The sequence below is a fragment of the Muscardinus avellanarius genome (genome assembly GCF_963383645.1).
Source record: "Muscardinus avellanarius genome assembly, chromosome: 5".
Lineage (NCBI taxonomy): Eukaryota > Metazoa > Chordata > Mammalia > Rodentia > Gliridae > Muscardinus > Muscardinus avellanarius.
In genome coordinates this window covers 123339663-123362243 of record NC_137790.1, presented here as the reverse complement: position 1 = coordinate 123362243, position 22581 = coordinate 123339663, and the positions used below count along the sequence as shown (strand labels likewise).

The 22581-nt window shown below is 46.8% G+C and overlaps 1 protein-coding gene across 1 annotated transcript in view; it reads right to left on the bottom strand.

The window, feature by feature from the left end:
- Positions 1–15857, bottom strand: part of WWTR1 (WW domain containing transcription regulator 1) — a gene marked incomplete at both ends in the record, with an annotated part of 143316 nt that extends 127459 nt beyond the window's left edge. The window contains 3 exon segments of the mRNA XM_080696828.1: positions 14493–14955; positions 15708–15744; positions 15747–15857. Coding sequence (XP_080552954.1) covers positions 14493–14955; positions 15708–15744; positions 15747–15857 — 611 coding nt within the window.
- Between the last annotated feature and the right edge of the window lie 6724 nt (positions 15858–22581).

The following is a 22581-nucleotide window of genomic DNA, read 5'->3' as shown; positions in this document are numbered from 1 at the left end:
TTGTCTCCTTCCTGGCAGACCCTATCTCCTAGTACAAAAGAGACATTGTTTCAAGAAGCCATTTGTCCTAAGTGTCAGCAACTATGCTCTCCTGTTGAGCTGAAGCGGCTCCCTGGCATCCGTTTACACCTCCATGCCCACTTGGAAGTTGATAGTGCCCTTTCTCAGCAGCTCTCAAACCTGGGCTCCATACGATAAGTCTGGTCACCACAGTTTTTAACCACAGAAGGACCTTCCAAGAACCCTTCCATGTAACTGGTTGATGACGCTGTCTGAAGGTCTGCATGGACAACGTACTTTAATTAGCCAGACCACAGGCCCCTTACTCACACCTATGAGGTAGGTAGAACATTCCAAAGCGTGTGCAACTGGGAAATCTTGAGTCCTTTAATGGCTTTCAACCAATTAAGTAGGGCTGGCAATTATTCAGTTAAACAGAGAGCACCGTGGCCAAGCATGACTTACTTCACTACGGCTAATAATTAAAAGGGTCTGTGCTGCTCCGTCCCTTCCTCTAACCACCTGCCAGCATCAGGCCAAAGCTTCAACAATTTGGGATCTAATTTTTAAAAATCATTCCTTTAATGTTGACACTCCAAATTGTTCATAATAACCCTGAGCCCTGCTCTGTTTTCACTGACTACTCAATAGTTATTAAAATGTAAGCAACAGATAAACAGGAAGAACAACGGCCCACTGTGTACGGAAGGGGTTACAGCCCTTGGACTTTTGCTTGAGGACGCCACCTTCCAAAGTCAAGAAGCACACTCTTACTACCTTCATACTCAGAAACCAGAAATGCATGATCAATAACTCGAGCTGGGCCGGGCGTGGTGGTGCACGCTTGTAATTCGAGGACTTGGGAGGCTGAGACAGGAGGATTTCGGGTTCAAAGCCAGCCTCAGCAACGTAGCGAGGCTACCTGTAACTTAGTGAGACCCTGTTACAAAATAAAGAATAAAAAATAGGACTGGGGATGTAGCTCAGAGGTAGAATGCCTCCATGGGTTCAATCCCCAGTAATGCAAAATATAAAAATAAAAATAACACGAGCTGAACTTTTCTAAGACCACAGATAGGATAACTAAACTCTTCTGAGAAGCCTAAGAAAAAATGAGATTGTGGTTATAGCTTAACGTGTGTGTGTGTGTGTGTGTGTGTGTGTGTGTGTGTGTGTGTGTGTTTGGTACTGGGGATTGAATTCAGAGACATTCTATCTCCAAACTATACCCCCAGTCCTATTGTATTATTTATTTATTTATTTATTTATTTATTTATTTATTTATTTTTGAAGTACTGGGGATGGAACCCAGAGGCATTCTACCTCTGAGCTATACCCCCAGCTCTACTTTTTATTCTTTATTTTGAAACAGGGTCTCACTAAGTTGCAGAGGGCCTCACATAGCAGCCGACGCTGTCTGCGGACCGTGATCCTCCTGTCAGCCTCCCAAATGCTGGGATTATAAGCGTGAGCCACCAGGTCCAGCTTATTTATTTATTTATTTATTTATTTATTTATTTAAAGAGAATCTTGCTAGGTTTCTGAGAGCCTCACTAAAATTACTGAGGCTGATCTTAAACCTGCTTTCCTCCTGTCTCAGCCTTCCAAGTACTAGGATTATCCATCCCGCCACAGTATACCTTTAAAGTACACTGTTAAGTACCTTTTCAGTAGCTACTCATGTCTCTGTATCCATCTTTCTTTCAAGTTTTTCTACGAGATGGGTTTGTGGTTCAATTTTATATTAAAATCACATATAGCCAAATATATGTTCAATGACATAGTTAATGTGAAAAGAATCTGTATTTGCCCAAAGCTGCACATACTTAGGCTCGTATTTCACATAGTACATAAAATACAAACCCATTACAGTGAGGACAAGTAGACTCGAGAACGCATCTTTCAGGAAACCTAAGTGATATCATGCGGAGTTCTGAAGTTTATTGCTTCTTTTATGATTCGTAATCCCGCCTACTAAGTTCTCATGTTAACACAAATCTCAAACCTGTGACACGGCCATCAGGAGCAACCAAAGGGGCAAAATTTTACAGAATGACCTGAGCCACAATACGAGCTTTCACTGTAACATGTACCCAAACTCACACCGGTTGGCTATTATCAAATACAGCCTGGAGAATTCACCTGCATTAATCGTAGTTAATCTCTTTGCCAGAGATCAGACAGTTCTGGCAAACAAGAGAACCCAAGATAGGAGAGATAAATATTTATCTGCAACTATAGTTACACAATATTCAGAACCATAAATTTTTAACTGATGCTCTCCAAACATAATCTGCTTTTTTTTTTTTTTTGGATGGCTATAATTTAGTATGACGCATCCCAGCAACAGCAGCCCTGTGCATCACAAACCGTGACGAAGATTGTACCCCACCTAGGAGCGGAGATTATCGTTTTCCTTACGGCCAAAGGTAATTATATCAATTAGAGTAATATTTTTACCAAAATCTTCTAACTCATCTTGATTATTTATAAAACACTCATTTCAGCGGAGAGTGGTGGCTCACGCTTGTAATCCCAGCATTCGGGAGGCTGAGGCCAGAGGATCACATTTCACAGACAGCCTCGGCTACTTAGTGAGGCCCTTTGCAACTCACTGAGACCCTGTTTCAAAATAAAGAATAAAAAATAGAACTGGGAGTATAGCTCAGAGGTAGAATGCCCCTGGGTTCCATCCCCAGTACCAAATAAAATAAAATAAAATAAAGTAAAACACTAATTTCAGACCCCATTTTCAAGGATGTTTAAATGAGGAAATGTGTAGGCAGAAGCGATGGCTCAAGCTTATAATCTCAGTGCTTGGGAGGCTCAGAAGGAGGACTGCAGGCTCGAGGACAGTCTCAACAACACAGGGAGACTCTCAGAAACCTAGTCAGGCACTGTTTCAAAATTAAAAAATCAAATAGGGCTGAGGGTGTGGCTCAAAGGTACAATGCCCCTGGGTTTAAACCCCAGTACCACAAAAAATAATAATAATAACAATAATAAATGTGTGGTCCTTTCTACAGCATTAGACCTAGAAATGGGGAAACTGGTGCTTGGCAAAGACACCAGAGATAATAAGGAAACTGGGGATTATATGAAAACCTGTTCTCCATATTTTTGAGATTCTTACTTTATTTTTCCCTTTTCCAAAACTAAATTACTGAGGTTGGGAATGTAGCTCAGTGGTAGAACACTTGCCTAGTATGTACAAAGCCCTGGGTTTCATTCTCAGCACAGAAAAAAAAAATTATTATATTTATTTCTAGCACCTCTCGCCCCTTCCATAATACCCTTGGAAATCTTAAAGTCTACTTAAACTCAACAGGTTAAAAATGTCTTAACCTGCTGGGTGTGGTGGCGCAGGCTTGTAATCCCAGCATTCAGGAGGCTGAGACAGGAGGATCGAGGTTTGAGGACAGCCTCAGCTATTACTTAGGCCCTTTGGGACTCAGTGATCCTATTTCAAAATAAAGAATAAAAAGTAGAGCTGGGGATGTAGCTCAGAGGTAGAACGCCCCTGGGTTCCATCCACAGTATCACACACACACACACACACACACACACACACACACAAAGTCTCAACCTTAGCCAGATGTGGTGGTATATATACAATCCCAGTACCTGGGAGGCTGAGACCAGAGGATCACGTGTTCAAGATCAGCCTCGGCAACTTAGTCACTCCAGCAACCTAGCGAGACCCTGTTTCAAAACCAAAATGTTAAAAAAAAAAAAAAAAAAAAAAAGGAGTAGAGCATACTCTGGAAATAAAATGCATGCTTGTAATCCCAGCATTCGGGAGGCTGAGGCCAGAGGATCACATTTCACAGACAGCCTCGGCTGTTCAATCCCCGGCATGGCACAAGAGCGGGCGCACAGGATGGGACCCGATGCAATTCTACTCCCATCTCTGTCACTCATCTGTTCTGTGACTCCGGGACATCTAATTTAGCATCAGAAGTCTCAGTTCCCTCAACAGTAAAATGAGATAATGATATGGACCTAGTCACAGGGGCCACAGTCAGGATTCAAAGGGTAAACAGAAAATCGCCTAGGGCTATATATAAAAAAAAGCATCCATACAGTGTCATCCTGGAGGTGCTGGCTCAGCCCCAGCACAGACCAGGCCACCAACCAAAGTCAGTTTTCTTCCATCCTCAGCTCTCCCATCACCTCCCTCTCCCCCAGGAGCTACAAGCCAGATCCCCAAAACTAAAGACAGTCCTCAGAAGGGGTTGGGTATCCTCTGCTGAGGTGCTGAAGGGAAGGAAAGGGTACCCAAGGTGGGCGTTCCTGCATAGGCTTTTTTTTTTTTTTTTTTTTTTTTGCGGTCTGGAGATGGAACCCAGGGGTATTCTACCTCCGAGCTACACACACTGCCCTATTTTTTATTCTTTATTTTGAAACCGGGTCTCACTGAGTTGCAGAGGGCCTCACTAAGTAGCTGAGGCTGTCCGTGAACCGAAATCCTCCGGTCTCAGCCTCCCGAATGCTGGGATTACAAGCGTGTGTCACCACGCCCGGCTCTCCTGCTTAGGTTTTTTAAAAATAAGATTGAGCCGGGCGTGGTGGCGCAGGCTTGTAATCCCTGCGCTTGGGAGGCTGAGACAGGAGGATCGCACGGGTTTGAAGCCAGCCTCAGCTACTCAGTGAGGCTTCCAGCAACTTAGTGAGACCCTGTTTCCAAATAAAATATAAAAAAAGGGTCTGGGAGTATGGCCCGGAGGTAGAAAGCCTCTGGGTTCCACCCCCAGTACAACCAAAAAATAAAAAATAAGATTGAAAACCGGGCTTGATTGAGCACATGTATAATCCCAGCATTCGGGAGGCTGAGACAGGAGGATCGTGGTGCATGGACAGCCTTAGCTAATTAGTGAGGCCCTTGACGACTCAGTGAGATCCTGTTTCAAAATAAAGAATACCCGGGAGTGGTAGCCCACGCTTGTAATCCCAGCATTCGGGAGGCTGAGACCAGAGGATCGCAGTTTGCGGACAGCCTCAGCCCTCTGCGGCTTAGTGAAACCCTGTTTCAAAATAAAAAATAAAAAACAGGGAAGGGGGTATAGCTCAAAGGTCAACTGCCCTGGGTTCCATCTCCAGACCCGCAATAAATAAATAAATAAATAAATAAATAAATAAATAAATAAATAAATAATATAGGGCTGGAAGTGCCACTCAGAGGTAGAATGCCCCTGGGTTCCATCTCAAGCACCACAAAAAAATAATAAAATAAAAAATAAAAATAAGATTGACACCAAGTCCTTATTCTAACTTTAAAAACCGACGTTCAACTCCAGATCTATGTTGTTATTCAGAGCCAAAACCAAACCAGGAGTAAAAAAAAAAAAAACAAAAAATCACCTCCTGCCAAGGTTTCTGCCCCTGAGTTTGGCCAGGTAGTCAGTGTACTTGTACCAAGGGAGAAGAGAGGGGAGGCAAGAAGTAACTTGTACGGAACATTCGCCATTTGCTACGGGCCAGATGCTTTAAATGTTATCTCATCCAATCTTTCTTTCCTTTTTCTTTTTTTTTTTTTGGGGGGGGTACAAGGGATTGTCAGAGACGTTCTAAATCTGAGCGGTACTCCCTACTCTCGGTCCTTTTTTTTTTTTTTTTTTTTGGTGGTACTGGGGTTCCTAGAAGTCCTTCTACCTCCGGGCTACACTCCCAGACCTATTTTTTTACATTTTTATTTGGAAACAGGGTCTCCTAAGCCAGCGTGCGTGGCTGGCTTTGAACCTGCGTGATCCTCCTGTCTCTGCCTTCCAAGCACAGGGATTACAAGCGTGCGCCACCACGCCCGGCTCTACTCTCGGTCATTTTTATATTTTACTTTAGCATCAGGTCTTAAGTATGTTTCTGAGGACCTAGCTGAATTGCTGAGGCTGTCCATGAACCTATGATCCTCCTGTCTCAGCTTCCCAAGTACTGGGATTACAGGTGTGCAGACAGGGTCTCAGGGTATGGCTGAGAATTCTCTGCTGGCCTTGAACTTGTGATCTTCCTGCCACAGGATCCAAGGAGTTGCATAGCTCCAGGCTTTATTTAATCTTTCAAACCACCAAGAGATAAGTATTACTATTCTCATTTTACAGACAAGGAAATTGAGGCAGCTGGCACTATTTTTTAATGACAAAAGGCCCTTCATGATAATAGGTACAGGATATTGTCACCTTCTTTGGGGGGGATGGAGGGAGTGGTACAGGAGATTGAACCCAGGGACATCAGGTAGACGCCTAGCCCTATTTTGTTTTCTTTGAAACAAGGTCCTGATAAATTACTAAGGATAAATTGCTGAGGGTGACCCAGAACCTGCCATCCTCAGTCATGATCTCCCAAGTACTAGGATGACAGGCATGTGCCGCCATTCCTGATAAAAAAAAAGAATTAAAAATAGGGCTGGAAGCCGGGCGTGGCGGTGCACGCTTGTAATCCCAGCATTGGGGAGGCTGAGATAGGAGGATCTCAGCCTCAGCTACTTAGTGAGGCCCTCCACAACTTAGTGAAACCCTGTTTCAAAATAAAGAATAAAAAATAGGGCAGGAGGTGTAGCTCGGAGATTGAATGCCTCTGGGTTCCATCCCCAGACCCAGAAAAAACAAAACAAACAAACAAACAAACAAAAAAACAGGGCTGGGAGTGTAGCTCAGAGGTAGAATGCCCCTGAGTTTAATCCCCAATACTGAAAAAAAAAAAAGTCATGATCAAATAGGAAGAAACTAAAGTGTTACAAATATAACCAGGTGTGGTGGCACACAGAATTTCAGTACTTAGGAGTCTGAGAGGAGGATCACAGGTTCAAGGACAGCTTCAGCAATTTGGACAAACTTTTAAAAACCTAACAAGACAAGAAATAAAAAGAGCTTGAAGGTAGAATCCCCAGTGCCACTAAACAAATAAATACATAAAGTGACCCAAATATAAATAACTGATGAAGAGTGAAATGAAAAAATCCCACTTGATTTTGGTGCTGGGGCCTCCTGTTTGGACTGGCCTTAGAGACCTAATACCAGACCAGACGTGCAAGTCTAAAGTTCAATCCAAAAACATAGAGCAATGAACCATTTTACAGAATTGTAATCATATAGAGGTGCCTATTCTTTCCAACCATAAGAATCATTTATAAATTAAGAAGATCACTTTTTGGGGAAAATCAAACATGGATTATAAGTTTAGAACTCTGGCAATGGTAAGGTGTCACGGTCAAAAAGTGAATGATAGAACTAATCAAAAGGCTAAGAAAAGAGGATTCTAGCCGGGCAAGGGGGCACAGGCTTGTGATCCCCCAGCTTGGGAGGCAGAGACAGGAGGACAGCAGCTGCTCAGAGAGGCCCTCCAAAACATAGTGAGATCCTGTTTCAAAATAAAGAATAAAAAAATAGGGCTGGGGGTAGAGCTCAGAGGTAGAATGCCCCTGGGTTCTATAGCCAGTACTGCAAAAAAAAGAAAAAAAAGAAAAAAAAAGGCAATCAAATCTTAGTGTTAGAATTGTAAGTAAAAAATAGAATAAAATCCCTTTTCTTACAGAACTATGTAATTCAAATAAATGTGTTTTTTTACCAGAATGTCACTAGAATAAAGATAAAAATTCTACAGAAGCTACACCATTTTCCTTTCTATGTATTCATTTATGTATTTATTTATTGTGTATTTATTGTGTATGTATTTATTTATTGTGAGAGGGTACTAGGGATTGAAACCAGAGGCATTCTACCTCTGAGCTACATTCCCAGACCGATTTTATTTTTATTTGGAAACAGGGTCTCACGAGGCTGATGGGAGTCTCATTACTTACTGAGGTTGTCCTTGAACCTGCAATCCTGCTGTCTCAGCTTCCCAAGTACTGGGTTATGGGCATGTGCCATCACTCCTAGCTCTCTTTTTTAAAAAATTATTTGTTTTCTGGTTTATGTACCCAAAATAAAAATATATATTCCATTATACCCAGAACACTCTGAAAATTCACTGTGTCCTGTGTTCAAAGTCAATATGCCAGGCTGCTAGGAGCGCAACACCTGGGCACTCCAGCCCGAATGCATAAGCTTGTGAGGACAGGAGCCCTGGGGACAATGTGCAGAGGTCACGTGTGGTTCCGCTGCTACCCATCACCCCTAAGGAATGCCGGGACACCACAGAAAAGGTGTGAATGCCCAGGAAAGTTAACCTTCAGGAGGTACCAGAAAGTGATTCCATCATACGCCAGGAACGGTCTCACCTGAGAAAATGACAATAGACCTTTTACAGCTTTTGCTGTCTAGGCTCCGTTTCCCATAAAGCTCCTGGTGCAGATGGGGAAGTGGCGAAAGGTGAGGAAAATTACTTGGCAAACAGATGGGAACAGAGGTCCAGCCCAGCGTCCACCAGGAAGTAACCACATGATGTCCACAAAGCGAAGCCTTTCTTTAGATTTCCCTGGCTTCTGTTTCCTAAACATGCGTACACACACACATACACACACACACACCCCTGACACTCTCGTCAATTCTAAAATCCTCTGGTTTCTGACTTATACAGCCCTCAACTCATACAGCCAAGAACAAGACTCTTCTGATAGCCCCATTTCACAGACAATGGAGCCCAGCCATGTACAGACTTCAAGAAAATTAAGTCAAAGTCAGTTGCCACTAGTTTTCAAGCTCCTACTTAATACATGACCTTATTTATTTATTTATTTATTTTCCTAGTCTGGGGATGGAACCCAGGAACATTCAACCTCTGGGTTACACCCCCTGCCCTATTTTTCATTCTTTATTTTGAAACAAGGTCTCACTAAGTTGAGGAGGGCCTCACTAAGTAGCTGAGGCTATCCGTGAACCATGATCCTCAGGCCTCAGCCTCCTGAATGCTGCTGCTGCTGCTGTTGCTGGGAGTGTGCGCCACCACGCCGGGCTAATGCATGGCCTTTTGAGGCTAACAAAGAGTGACATTTAACAGTCACCTTATTCAACCTTCCAACAATGCTCTAAAAGAAACTCCGGACTTTTGGCAGATTACTTATTCTGAAAGACAATAGTCACAATGACTTAATTTCTGAAGTTCTGAAATTCTTTGAGTCACTTAGCCAACTAAATTTTTAGAGAAAGCAGCAGATCAGGCCTGCATACTGCTTATGCGTTTTTTCGGCTGTCAGATGTACTCTGTTTTGGGGTTGGGATGAGGTTGTGCCTGGGAGGATGGGCAGAAATGGAACACAACTTTATACCCAAGGCTATCTGCCATTTTTGCTCTAAATCACAATTTTGGATTGTTCTGATCATTCAAAACACACAAATAAAAGGATTTGGTGTGTGTGTGTGTGTGTGTGTGTGTGTGTGTGTGTGTGTGTTACTAGGGATGGAACTTAGGGGTATTCTGCATCCAAGCTACACCCCCATCCCTATTTTATTCTTTTATTTTGAAACAGGGTCTTGCTAAGTTGCTGAAGCTGGCCATAAGCCTGCAATCCTCCTGTCTAAGCCTCCAAATACTAGAACTGCAAATGTGCGCCACCACACCCAGCTCAGAGTCTTTTTTGTCAAGATTTTCATAGATAGGAGGCTAGCCCAACTCTCATTTCTTTTTTTCTTTCTTCCTTTTCTTTATTTTGAAATAGTCTTTCTTGAGTTGCAAAGGACCTCACTAAGTAGTAGCTGAGGCCGTTCACAAACCACGATCCTCTTTGTCTCAGCCTCCCAAATGCTGGGATTACAAGAGTGAGCCACCACACCTGCCTCATCTCATATTTTTAATAACCATATATACTGTTCGTATACCATGTATATGTGTATTAAAATTTTCAAAATCATGAGACCAGCTGGGTATGGCGGCAACACTTGTAATCCCAATACTTGGGAGGCTGAGACAGAAGGATCACAAGTTTGAAGCTTTCCTGAGCAACGTAGGCCCTAAGCAACCTACTGTGACCCTGTTTCAAAATAAAATATAAAATAGAGCTGGAGGTGTAGCTCAGAGGTCGAATGCACCTGGCTTCCATCCCCCGCACCAAAAACAAAACAAAACAAAACAAAATCATAAAACCAAAGAAGATCCACCAAAGTATTGTAAATTATTGAGTCTCTTTCAATTCATATTTGTTACTAGTCATAATAAAATATGCAAAACTGCATTTAGCTAAGTGGACTTAATATATGATGCTGTCTGGATCTGTAGGAACTATAGAAACTAATGACATCCTTTAGAACACTAGTACTGCACACGCCTATAATCCCAATATTTGGAAGCAGAGACAGGAGGATCATACGTTGGAAACCAGCCTCAGCAACTCCGTGAGGCTCACATCAACTTAGCAAGGTCTTGTTTCCAAATAAAACATAAAAAATAAATAGGGCTTGGGGGTAGCTTGCAGGTAGGATGCCCCTGGGTCCAATTCTTAGAATCCCAATAAATAAATAAGTAAATAAGTAAATACATACATACATGATATCATCACCTTTAGAAAAATGTCATGTTATTACATCACATACTTGACTTCTACCAACCATTTAGAAATCAGAGTATTAAGTAGGTGTCTACACTTGACACATCTTTACACTCAATGACCTAGAGGAGGCCAGCTGTGTAATAAAAAAACCATCAAGTCTGTCTCAGGACCAGGTATGGTTGGTGCAGCATGCTTGTAATCCCAGTACCTGGGAGGCTGAGACAGAAGAATCACAGATTTGAGGACAACCTTAGCAGTAGTGAGACTCCTATCAACCTAATGAGACTGTTTCCAAATAAAAATAAAATAGGGCTGGAGGCGCAGTTCAGAAGTAGAATGCCCTTAAGTTCAATGCACAGTGTCTCTCTCTCTCACACACACACACACACACACACACACACACACACACACACACACACACACAGTGTATCTCGTACCAACCTCGGAAACAAAAAATGAACCAGAACTCCTCACATAAGCTCTCAATAACTTCGGAATGGGGAAGGAATAAGAACTGGTCTCCAGCCAGGTGTGGTGGTACATGCTTGTAATCCCAGTACTTGGGAGGCTGAAACAGGAGGATCAGAGGTTCAAACCCAGCCTCAGCAGCTTAGTGAGGCTCACAGCAACTTAATGAGATCCTGTCTACAAATAAAATATAAAATAGGTCTGGAAGTGTAACTCAGAGGTAGAGGCCCCCGGACCTGGATTCCATACCCAGTACCACCAAAATAAAAACAAAAACAACAAAATAAAACTGGTCACCACTATGAATCCAAGAGTTAGCTATTAAAGTTCTCAAATAACCTCAGCTACTTAGTGAGATATTTTGCAACTTTGCAACTCAGTGAGACCTTGTTTCAAAATAAAGAATAAAACAGGACTGGAGGTCTAGCTCAGAGGTAGAATGCCTCTGGGTTCCATCTCCCGTACTACTAAATAAATAAATTAATTAATTAAGTCACCCAAGGGCTGGGGATGCAGCTCAGTCTAGCATATACAAGGCCTTGGATTCAATCGCCAAGGTCACCAAAAGAAAACAAAATATAAGGGAAAAAAAAACTTGCCCATTACTCAGCTTCATACTCTTAGGACCCCTCTCATAGCAATCAAGGATCAGATATTAGTGCCAATTAAGTTTGATTAAACTTTTATCCCAGCATTTGGGAGGCTGAGACAGGAGGATCCCGGTTTGCAGACAGCATCAGCTACTTGGTGAGGCCCTTTGCAACTCACTGAGACCCTGTTTCAAAAATAAAGAATAAAAAAATTGGGCTGGAAGTGTCACTCGTTGGTAAAATGCCCCTGGGCTCCATTTCCCAAAAAAAAAGTTTGATTAAACTTTAAAAAGAACACATTATGTCTTAACTTTGAACTTTTTTTTTTTTTTTTTTTTTTTTTTGCGGGTCTGGGGATGGAACCCAGGGGCATTTGACCTCTGAGCTACACCCCCTGCCCTATTTTTTTATTCTTTATTTTGAAACTGGGTCTCACTGAGTTGCAGAGGGCCTCACTAAGTAGCTGAGGCTGTCCGCAAACCGTGATCCTCCAGGTCTCAGCCTCCTGAATGCTGGGATTACAAGCGTGCGCCACCACGCCTGGCTTTTTTTTTTTTTTTTTTTTTTTTTTTTGGTGTGGTACTGGGGGTGGAACCCAGGGGTTTTTACCTCCAGACTATACCCCCAGACCTATTTTATACTTTATTTGGAAACAGGGTCTCGCTAAGTTGCTGAGAGCCTCACTCAGTAGCTGAGGCTGGCTTCGAACCTGTGTGATCCTCCTGTCTCAGCCTCCCAAGCCCAGGAATTACAAGTAAGTGCCACCATGCCTGGCAACTTTTTGAACTTTTGAATATAACTTTTGAACCACGGCTACTCCGCCAAAGAAACACAGGCTTTAAAATGAACTCTCAGGCAAGTTCCCAGGTATTTCCCTGCTTGGCAGCAGATGCCAGGCAAGTAAGTGCAGGAACCCTGAACCAAGTGGTCCAGCAGGCACAACTTTTGCATTTGGGCCTTTGGAAGCCTGACCCCCGTGACCTCAACGCTTACATTTCAAGTTCCAGCATGGTTTCTCCCCAGGAATGCAATGATGTTAGGGTACCACAATTTAAACAATCTCTCCTAGGGTTTGAGAATACATTTTCCTAAACAACCTAAATTGACAAATCAAATGCAATGTAAAAAAAAAAAAATTCATGACATCAAAAAGTGGGAACAGCAAAGGAACAGCGTAGACAGGCTCCTGTAATCCAAGCGGCTCCGGAGGCTGAGGCAGGAAGATGAAAGTTTGAAGCTAGCCTGGGCAACTCAGGAAGATCCTGTCTCTAGATAAAAAGGGGTGGGTGCTATGGAAATCGGCGTGGAGTTTCCTCAGAAGATGGAATGGAGCTACCATGTGACGCAGCTCTAGCATTCCCCTGTGACTTGCCAAAGGAATCAGAACATTATTGTGATACGTGTATATCCATATTTATAGCCGCACACTGCACAAGACCAAACTCTGGAACCAGCCTAGGTGTCCATCAACAGAGGAAGGGATCACGAAACTGGTCTCTTCATGCAGTGGAATTTTATTCAGCCATAAAGAACAAAATCATGCCATTTGCAGGAAACTGGATGAACTAGAGATATTATGGTAAGATTAGCCAGTCCCAGAAACTGAAAGGTTGGTGTATTTCCTCTCATGTGTGGAAGCTGAAAAGAAGTTAGGAAACAGAAAAGGCTTTAGACAAATGGGAAGAGATTCCAATAAAATACTGGAAGGGAATTAAGGGAGGGAGGTGAGGGGTCACGTGATTCACTGAAGAACACGGTTCCTAAGAAGTTATCTCAATAACTCGTACAGGGAGGACCGGAGCGAGGGGTGGGATCGGAAGGGAAATAAACCAACTACTGTGTGCGCTTGTTTTTGTCACTCTGAACCTCATTATGACGTATAACTGCAATGCATCAATAAAGATAAATAAAAGGGTCTGCAGCCGGGCGTGGTGGCACATGCTAATAATCTCAGTACTTGGGAGGCCGAGACAGGAAGATTGCAGGTTTGTGGCCAGCCTCTGAAATTTAGTGAGGCCATTTGCAACTTAGTGAGACCCTATTTCAAAGTAAAAGAATAAAATAGGGTTGTATGTGGCTCAGAGGTACGATGCCCCTGGGTTTCATCCCCAGTACTAAAAAGAAGGGGGGATGCCAGGTGTGGTGGCGCACACTTGTAATCCCTGCGCTTGGGAGGCGGAGATAGGAGGATCCCGCAGGTTCCCGCTGGCTTGAGACCCTGTTTCCAAATAAAAAGTATTAAAAAACAATAGGTCCGGGAGTGTAGCCCGGAGGTAGAAGGGCTTCCAGGAACCCCAGTACCACAAAAAAAAGAGGGGGGCTGAAATGTAGCTTAGTGGTACAACCCCAGGCATTCTCCCCCAACCTACGATAATCTCTCTCTCACACACACAAAGCTGGACTGATGGGAAGGGAAGAAGACAGGCCGGCTCCTGATTTGACGGTATTTTAGGTTACCCCCGACGACATAATAAAACTCCTGACCCAATTTCCACACCGTCCGTCGGTCCAGCCCACAAATACGTCACCCCACGGTGGCTAATGGTAATTACGTCACTGAGCTGTGTGTTCATTATGTCATCTGACCCGGCTCGGAGCACTTTTCCCAAGAAGTTATTAAGAGACTGAAGACCTGCTCCTCTACTAGGGATCCTCTTCCTCCCTGGCTCCCCGCTTTTCTTTACCCCGATGTCACATCCCGGTGGGCCTGGCTCTGGGCCGGGCACCTGACCCAAGCCGCCTCTGTGTTGATGCGAACCTCCTCACACTTCTTTTTCCCTCTTAAGTCTATAAGTTTCTATGCCCTGAAAGTCTTGGGACTTGCAGGACCGCAGATGAACTTCACCTGGGCTTCCCATCCCTGACAAGTCCACCCATCGGGGGAACCCGGTCCCTACTAGCAGCTTTCCAGATCTTTGGGGAAGAACAGCCGAAGGGCGCATGCCACCTCTCGCTCCTGAAGACACACTCGTGCGCTCGCACGGTGCCCCCCGGGCCCCCGCAGGCAGACTTACTTAATGAAGTACCTCTGGCCCGCGGCGGTGAAGGTCATCTCCCAGCCGGGGGGCAGCGGCAGCTCGTCGGTCACGTCGTAGGACTGCTGGCGGAGGTGCGCGTGCTGCTGCGCGGGGCTGGCGGCGGCGCCCGCGCCCGGGCCCAGCTGCAGCGAGGCGGGCGAGGAGTGCGAGCGGACATGCTGGGCGCCGCCGGGCAGCCGCGGGCCCGGGTGGCCGCCCGACGAGTCGGTGCTGGACTGGCGCGAGTGTGAGCCCGAGTCCGGCTCCTTGAAGAAGGACTCGGGCAGGATCTTCTTCCGCCACGAGCTGGGCTTGGGGTTCATGACCGAGTTGAAGAGGGCTTCGAGGTCCGTGTCCAGGTCCTGGGTGACATGGACCACTTGCTGCCCGGGAGGCGGCAGCGGTGGGGGCGCCGAGGACGGATTCATCTTCTGCAAGGAGAAGGGGAAATCAGCTCGGCCTGGTGTGAAAGCCGGGCGTGGTGGCTCACGCCTGTAATCTCGGCACTTGGGAGGCTGAGTCAGGAGGATCGTAGGTTCAAGGCCAGCCTCAATTACAGTTAAGATCCTGTTTCAAAATTCTTTTAAAAAGTCAACAAAGGGCTGGGGATGTGGCTCGGAGGGAGAAGGCCCCTAGGTTCAATCCCCAATGGAGCAAAAAAAAAAAAAAAGTAAAAATAATAAAAGTTGGAGAAGGGCTGGGGTCGGGAGAGAACCGAGAGAAAAGAAACGGAGACAGGTAGGTAGGTGTCCTGCAGTCCCGCGGCAGCCAGACCGGCCGGATGGGGGAGGGGTCCCTGCCGACTTGGAGAATTATGCAACTTTCTTGAAGCCAAGAAGTTTACCGGGAGGAAAAAGGAGAGGAGGGCTCAGGGCAGACCTGCGTTTGGGACACTGGAGAGCCGCTGGTGGCCAAGGACGGTCCGTAGCTTTCCAAGGGGCGGCGATCGCCCACCCCCACTCCACAGAAGCCTGGACCCGGGCCCGCCCCACGACGCCCCGACTCGGGACGCCGCGGACCCGGCCCCTGGAGAGGCGCCGCGGGCTCTACCTGGGCGCGCAGGAGGCCGAGCCGGATCCCGCCGCGGCCGCCGCCGTCGGGCCTGGGTCTCGGGCGCGCGTCGGGAGCTGGGGGGATGGAGGGGCCGCCCGGCGAAGCCCGCCGCGACTGGGTCCTGGCGGGCGAGGGGCCTCGGCTCTCACATCCCCCGACGCGGCCTCAGGCGCTGGGCGAGGAGACGGCGGAGAAGCACCGAGCGCGGCGGCCGCAGCTCCCGGACTGTCCCATAAACAAAGTTTGGAACAATCCACCCCCCCCCCGGGAAAGGGGCGGGCCCGAAAGTTGAGCTGTTGAATTATGCATGACCTCTCAGTCCTGGGCCTGCCTGCCCCCACTCGCTCCTCCTCCTCCTCTCCCTCCTCCTCCTCCTCCTAACCCTCCTCCTCTCCCTCCTCCTCCTCCTCCTCTCCCTCCTCCTCCTCCTCCTCCCCCCCTCCTCCTCCTCCTCCTCCTTTCCCTCCTCCTCCTCCTCCTAACCCTCCTCCTCCTCCTCCTCCTAACCCTCCTCCTCCTCCTCCTCCTAACCCTCCTCCTCCTCCTCCTCCTCCTTCTCCCCCCCCCCAACCCTGGCTCCAGAAAACCCTGGGCTTGATGGGTACTTAACCGGGTGCCCCCCACCCACTCCTCGGGGCAGCGCGGCCTCTCCCGCGGAGCCCTGCATTCCTTTGAGTTTACCAGGGACTTGGGGCGGGATCAAAGGGAAAGTTTTCCGAGCCCGGTTAATCAAGGGCTCGGGGACGAGGTTGCAGAGGGCCCGCGGCCGAGAGGGGTCGTCCCCGGGCGCTGCGCCCTCCCCCGGACCCGGGCTGGAGCTCGGGAGCACCGCGGCAGGGAGACACCGAGACCGGCCTTTCCACGGGAGGCCGCCGGGCGCTTGTGACCATATTTGGTCCGGAGAGGAGGCTGCTCGGCTTTCAATTGTCTGCTGGGGCGCAGACCGTGCCCAGAAAGTGCCTCGGCGGCTGGAGATGCGGCCCCGCCAGCGGGCGGGTTGTAAACAGACAGCCTTCCAACCATCCATCAGTCCTCGGTCTCCTCCCGGGGTGATTCAGGCCACCAGGGGTTGAGAAGAAACCCGGTCAAAGCGGGGTGCCGCCGGGGAGCGGCGCCCCCCGCCCCCGCCACATCCGCGCGGGTCGTGGGAGGATTGGAATGTCCCCGACGCCCTCCAGGGAGCCCGGGGCCGGGATGGAACCCGAGCAGGTGGCTGGGAGGAGAAAGGGTGCGCCAGTGACCCGGAAAAGGCCACCCACCCACCCACCGACTGGGCAGGGGCGAGGGTGGAGACCCCGGCCTAAGTGGAGGTCAGGTCCGGGGAGACAGCTGCGGGGAAGTGGGAGGCGGCCTCGCCCTCCCCAGCAGCTTAATTGGTCTCTCTTGGATTCCGTTGCCTGGAAAAGAAAAGGTGTCTGCGAGGTAAGTCAGTTCCAGGAAGCCCCTACCCTTGTCCTCCGATTCCTACAGAAGCCTGTTAAGTAAACCCGAGGAGGCAAAGCGTGGGAAAGCGTTTGCACAGCACTAGGCCGGCGGCACTGCTACTCGCTGGATAAAGAGAACTTTATTAAGTTCAGGCACTGGACGTTAACGTTTTCATAAGGGTGAAATCAAGGCAAAATTAAAATCTAGCCTTGATAAACAGTGGGAAGAAAGGACAGGCCACTACATCGTTTTGCTTTGGAAAAGGTAGGAGAATTTGGAGGTCTGGAGGAGGGGCCGCGTCCTGCTCCCGTTTACCTGGTAGCTCTCCAGCTACGTGTAGGTGGGTGTGCTCTGATTCTAGGTTCCTCACAGACTGAAAATTCAGGGCTGCCTTAGACAAAGAAGACCAGGGAATCTCCTTTACAGATAAGAAGAGCTCGCCCCCTTTGAGAAGCCTCTGGAACCCCAGGTTTTCTTTTTAATTTTATTTTTTTTGGTGGTACTGGGGGTGGAACCCGAAGGCTTTCTACCTCGGGGCTATACTCCCAGACCTTTTTTATATTTTATTTGGAAACAGGGTCTCACTAAGTTGCTGAGAGCCTAAGTAGCTGAGGCTGGCTTTGAACCCGTGCGATCCTCCTTTCTCAGCCTCCCAAGCGCGGGGATTACAAGCGTGTGCCACCACGCCCGGCTGAACCCCAGGTTTTCCATGCAGCAATTTCTTTGGGCATAGGACTAGCAGGAGGCAGGGCTCTGTCCAAAGAGGTGGAATCTTTGCAAGACACCCTTAGAAGCCACCACAGTTGTGATGGGAGGAAATGAGGAAATTAGCTATGGAACTAGACAAGCAGCTGGGACTACATGGGTTACTGATTCAGGGGCTGCAGGGCTGATTTTATTTTAATTTTTGTGGGGAGGTACTGGGGATTGAACCTGGGGCATTCTACCTCCAAGCTTCACCCCCAGCAATATTTTTATTCTTTATTTTGTTTGTTTTTTGGTATACTGGGGGTGGAACCCAGGGGGCTTTTCTACCTCCAGGCTATACTCCCAGAACTGTTTTATACTTTATTTGGAAACAGGGTCTCACTAAGTTGCTGAGAGCCTCACTAAGTAGCTGAGACTGGCTTCGAACCTGTGCGATCCTCCCGTCTCAGCCTCCCAAGCGCAGAGATTACAAGCGTGCTCCACCACGCCCAGCCTTTATTTTTTATTTTGAAAAGGGTCTCACTAAGTTTTGGAGGGTCTCACCTAAGTAGCTGAGGCTGTCCTCAAACTGCGATCCTTCTGTCTCAGCCTCCCAAGTATTGGGATTACAAGTGAAGGCCACCGCAACTGGCATACAGGGCTGATTTGCTGGCTAAAGGATGGAAACTTGCGAACAGCCGGCAGGGGAGTTTCGGGGGTGACCGGATAGGCAAGAATTCAGTCTTCATTCCTGGCCAAGCTTCAGGAAACAGGTAGCGAAGGACAGAGAACTATATACTGAAATATAAACTGCCCAGATTGCAGGATAATTCAAACCCCCTCCCCTTTTCACAAACAGCCTAGAAGATGTGATAGCAAGCCAGGCACCGTGGTGCTCTCCTGTGGTCCCAGCTACTCTCAGGAGGCTGAGGCAGGAGGATTACTTGAGCCAGGAGTTCGAGGCCTCCCTGGGCAACATAGCCTCCACCCCCCAGTGCTGGTGGTAGTGAGACAAACAGAAAACCAGGCAGGTGGCATAGTGATGCAAATCAGCCACTTGAAAGTCTAAAGCAGGAGGATTGCAAGTTTGAAGCCAGCTGGGGCAATTTAGCAAAACTGTATCTTTATTTCAGTACTGGGGATGGAATCCAGGGGGTTCTACCTCTGAGCTACACCCCCAGCCCTATTTTTTATTCTTTATTTTTGAAACAGGGTCTCACTGAGTTGCAGAGGGCCTTACTAAAGCAGCTGAGGCTGTCTGTGAACCGTGATCCTCCTGCGTCAGCCTCCCAAATGCTGGGATTACAAACGTGCACCATCACACCCGGCTAGCAAAACTCTATCTTAAAATTCAATCTTATGAAGGACTAGGGGGTGTAGTTCAGTGGTGGAGTGCTTGCCCAGCATGTATAAGGTCTTGAGTTCAACCCCAATACTGCCAAAAAGGAAAAAAAAAAATATTGTGACAGATGATTCAGTAAGATTTGCTGTTGTCCCCGGTCTGCCCACAGTAATACTTTAAATAGTATTTAAACTGGGCATGGCGGTCACCCATGTAATCCCAGCATCTGCAAGGACAGCTTTGACTACGTAGGGAGGCTCTCAGCAACCTAGCGAGACCCTGTTTGAAAATAAAAAATAAAATAGGGCTAGGGATTTGACTCAGAGGAAGAATGCCCCCGGGTTCAATCCCTAGTACCACAAGAATAAATTAATAGCATTTACGGGTACCTCGTCTGTGTCAAGTGCCCCCCATAAGGGACAGCACGGTGCAGTGGATAAGTATATCATTTCCAGAGCAAAACACCTGAGTCACCTCAGTCAAGAATCTTAAGCTTTCCTTTCTTGGGTTTCCTCCTTTGTAAACTAGGAACAACAATAGCAGAACCCAACTGGAAAGAGTCTAAGTTGAAACGCCACACACGAATGCTTATCTGTTGACCCCTGACTTAGAACACAAGCTTTGAAGTACCTGGCTCTCCCCTCTCCCTTGGGCAGTTTCCGTGGCCTCCCCAAATCACAGTTTATTCATTAACAATTTGGAGATAATATTGTAGTCCTCCCTCACATCCCTGCCCTTCCATGGACCAGTCTCCTTTATCGCATCCTTGTGTAGTCCTGTCCAGGTGAATCTGGGGTGGGCAGTGACTTGCCTGAAGAAGGAGGTAGAGTGAACACAGCTTTGTGCGTTCCTGCCTCCGTCCTACCCACCCTCCCGTCCCTAAAGAAGGTACAAAAGCACTTTAGGAGACCTGAGTCACTGGGCAAAACGTCTACCTCTCCTGCTGGAGAAGCCCATGGAAAAAGACCCTAGGAGCGGTCAAGGGAGGGAAGCACCCAGCTACCCAGACTCTCCCGCTCACACCTGGGCGACCACGGACAAGACTGCAGAACACAGCCCAGTCCAGACTGCTGAACTGTGAACACATAAAGTGGATATTGTTTCATGCCATTAAATTTGGGGATTTTTTTTTTATATGCAGAATACACACTCGAGTTCAATAAGAGGATGCGTTTTTTAGTACTGGAGATTGACCCCAGGGTCCCAGTGCATGCTTTACCACTGAGGGCGCCCCAGCCCAAAATGTAAATATAGTTAACACAGAGCTTGAGTAACAGCTGCTAATGAACTCTCCTGGCGACCCAAATAGTAGATAATATATTATGTCCCCATTTCACACATGAGGGAGCTAGCCCAATGAATTTCATTTTTTTTAATTTGTATTTTTTGTGGGTCTGGGGATGGAACTCAGGTGCATTTGACCTCCGAGCTACACCCCCTGTCCTATTTTTTATTTTTTATTTTGAAACAGGGTCTCGCTAAGTTGCAAAGGGCCTCACTAAGTAGCTGAGGCTGTCCGCGAACCGCGATCCTCTGGTCTCAGCCTCCCAAATGCTGGGATTACAAGCATGCGCCACCACGCCCGGCTAGCCCAATGAATTTTAAAGTATCATGTCTAAGTACACATGGAATCTTGGGGGAGGGGAAAAAAGCAAACAAACAGACAAACAAACAAACAACAACAAAAAAACCCTGGGTTTTAACCGAGGACCAATAACCCAGCTTCTATCACCTATCCACTTACAGCCAGGAATTGCTCCTTAGTGGTTTGATTGTTTGTTAATTTATTTATCTATCTATCTATTTATTTATTTATTTGCAGTACTGGGAATTAAACCCAGGGGCATTCTACCTTCGAGCTACACCCCCAGACCTATTTTTTATTTTTTATTTTGAAACAAGTTCTCACTAAGTTGCAGAGGGCCTCACTAAGTAGCTAAGGTTGGACAAGAACCTGCGATCCTTCTGTTTCAGCCTCCCAAGAACTGGGATTACAAGCATGCACCACCACGCCCGGCCTTGGTATTTCATTTTATCCATTTATTTGCCTATTTATTTATTTGGTACTGGGGCTATACCCCCAGCCCTGCTTAATTTTTATATTTATTTATTTATTTGTTTTTATTTTTTTGGTGGTACTGGGGGTGGAACCCAGAGGCTTTCTACCTCCAGGCTACACTCCCAGACCTTTTTAATATTTTATTTGGAAACAGGGTCTCACTAAGTTGCTGAGAGCCTCACTAAGTAGCTGAGGCTGGCTTCGAACCTGTGCGATCCTCCTGTCTCAGCCTCCCAAGCGCAGGAATTACAAGCATGCGCCACCACGCCCGGCTTTAATTTTTATATTATTGTTTGTGGGTGTGGTGCTACAGACTGAACCTAGAGGCATTTTATCTCAGAACCAACCCCCCCCCCTGCCTTATTTTATTTTTATTTTGAAACAGGGTCTTAACCATGTTGATAAGAGTCTTACTACTTGCTGAGGCTATCCTTGAACCTGCAATTCCCCGGGTCTCAGCTTCCCAAGCACTAGGATTTTACAGGCAGGCACCGCCCCGCATGGCTATTAATTACTTTGAAACAGTCTCTCTAAGCTGCTGAGGGTCTCAATAAGTTGCTAAGGCTGACCTCGAATTGGCTATACTGAACCTCCCAAGTCCTGGGATTACAGGCATGCAAAGGCACCAGGCCCGGGCTAGGATACCTTTAGCCTGCCTATCTCAAAGAGAAACTCCACAGTTTCCATAGGATAATCAGCTGGGAGTACACTCCCACTGATATGTAAATCTTTCTGGGCTTCAGCAAACCCTTTCTACCAGATGCCTATCTGGAAATCCTCCCTTCCTATTAGAGCTCTGAGAGCCCCGGCTCCCTCCCTGCCTCGGTCCACATCCAGTAGGGTGAGGGCTATTGTTTCTAGTGCCCCTTAAGCCCACCCTTCCTTTCACACTCCCACCACAGGGCCTTATCGCAAAATGCCCCCAGCTGCTGCTGGCTGCTCTCTGCCTGAAAGAATAAAGGCCAAAGCTATCAATCTAGCCACGAGGTCACCTGACAAATTGCCATCTCCCTAGCTTTCTGTCCTCACTCATTCCATTAATAAGGACTTTGTTCTATTTATTTATTTATTCATTCATTCATTCATTTATTCATTTATTGTGTGGTACTGAGAATTGAACCTAGGGGCATTCTACCTCCAAGGAACTCCTCCAGCCCTCTTTGTTTTTGTTTTTGTTTTTGTTTTGAAACCTCTCCAAAGGTTATTGAAAATTTCCTGGCTAAATTCCTAAGCCTGTCCTCATACCTGCAGTCCTCCTGTCTCAACCTCCCAAGGACTGGGATTACAGGTGAGTGCCACCACGTCCAGCAAAAAAAGATTTCTTTATCCACCGCAGTCAGCTCTGACTTGAGTATATTTGACCAATTCTTTCGCTACACTTATCTCTTTCAATAAAATGCCTTTCAAACAGAGCTGTTAACCCTTTATGTTTTCCCCTTTCTTTCCCTAAATTCTCATCATTCTTGTCTTTTTCACTCCCTTGACATATAACCAAGCATAGCACTGATATATATATATAT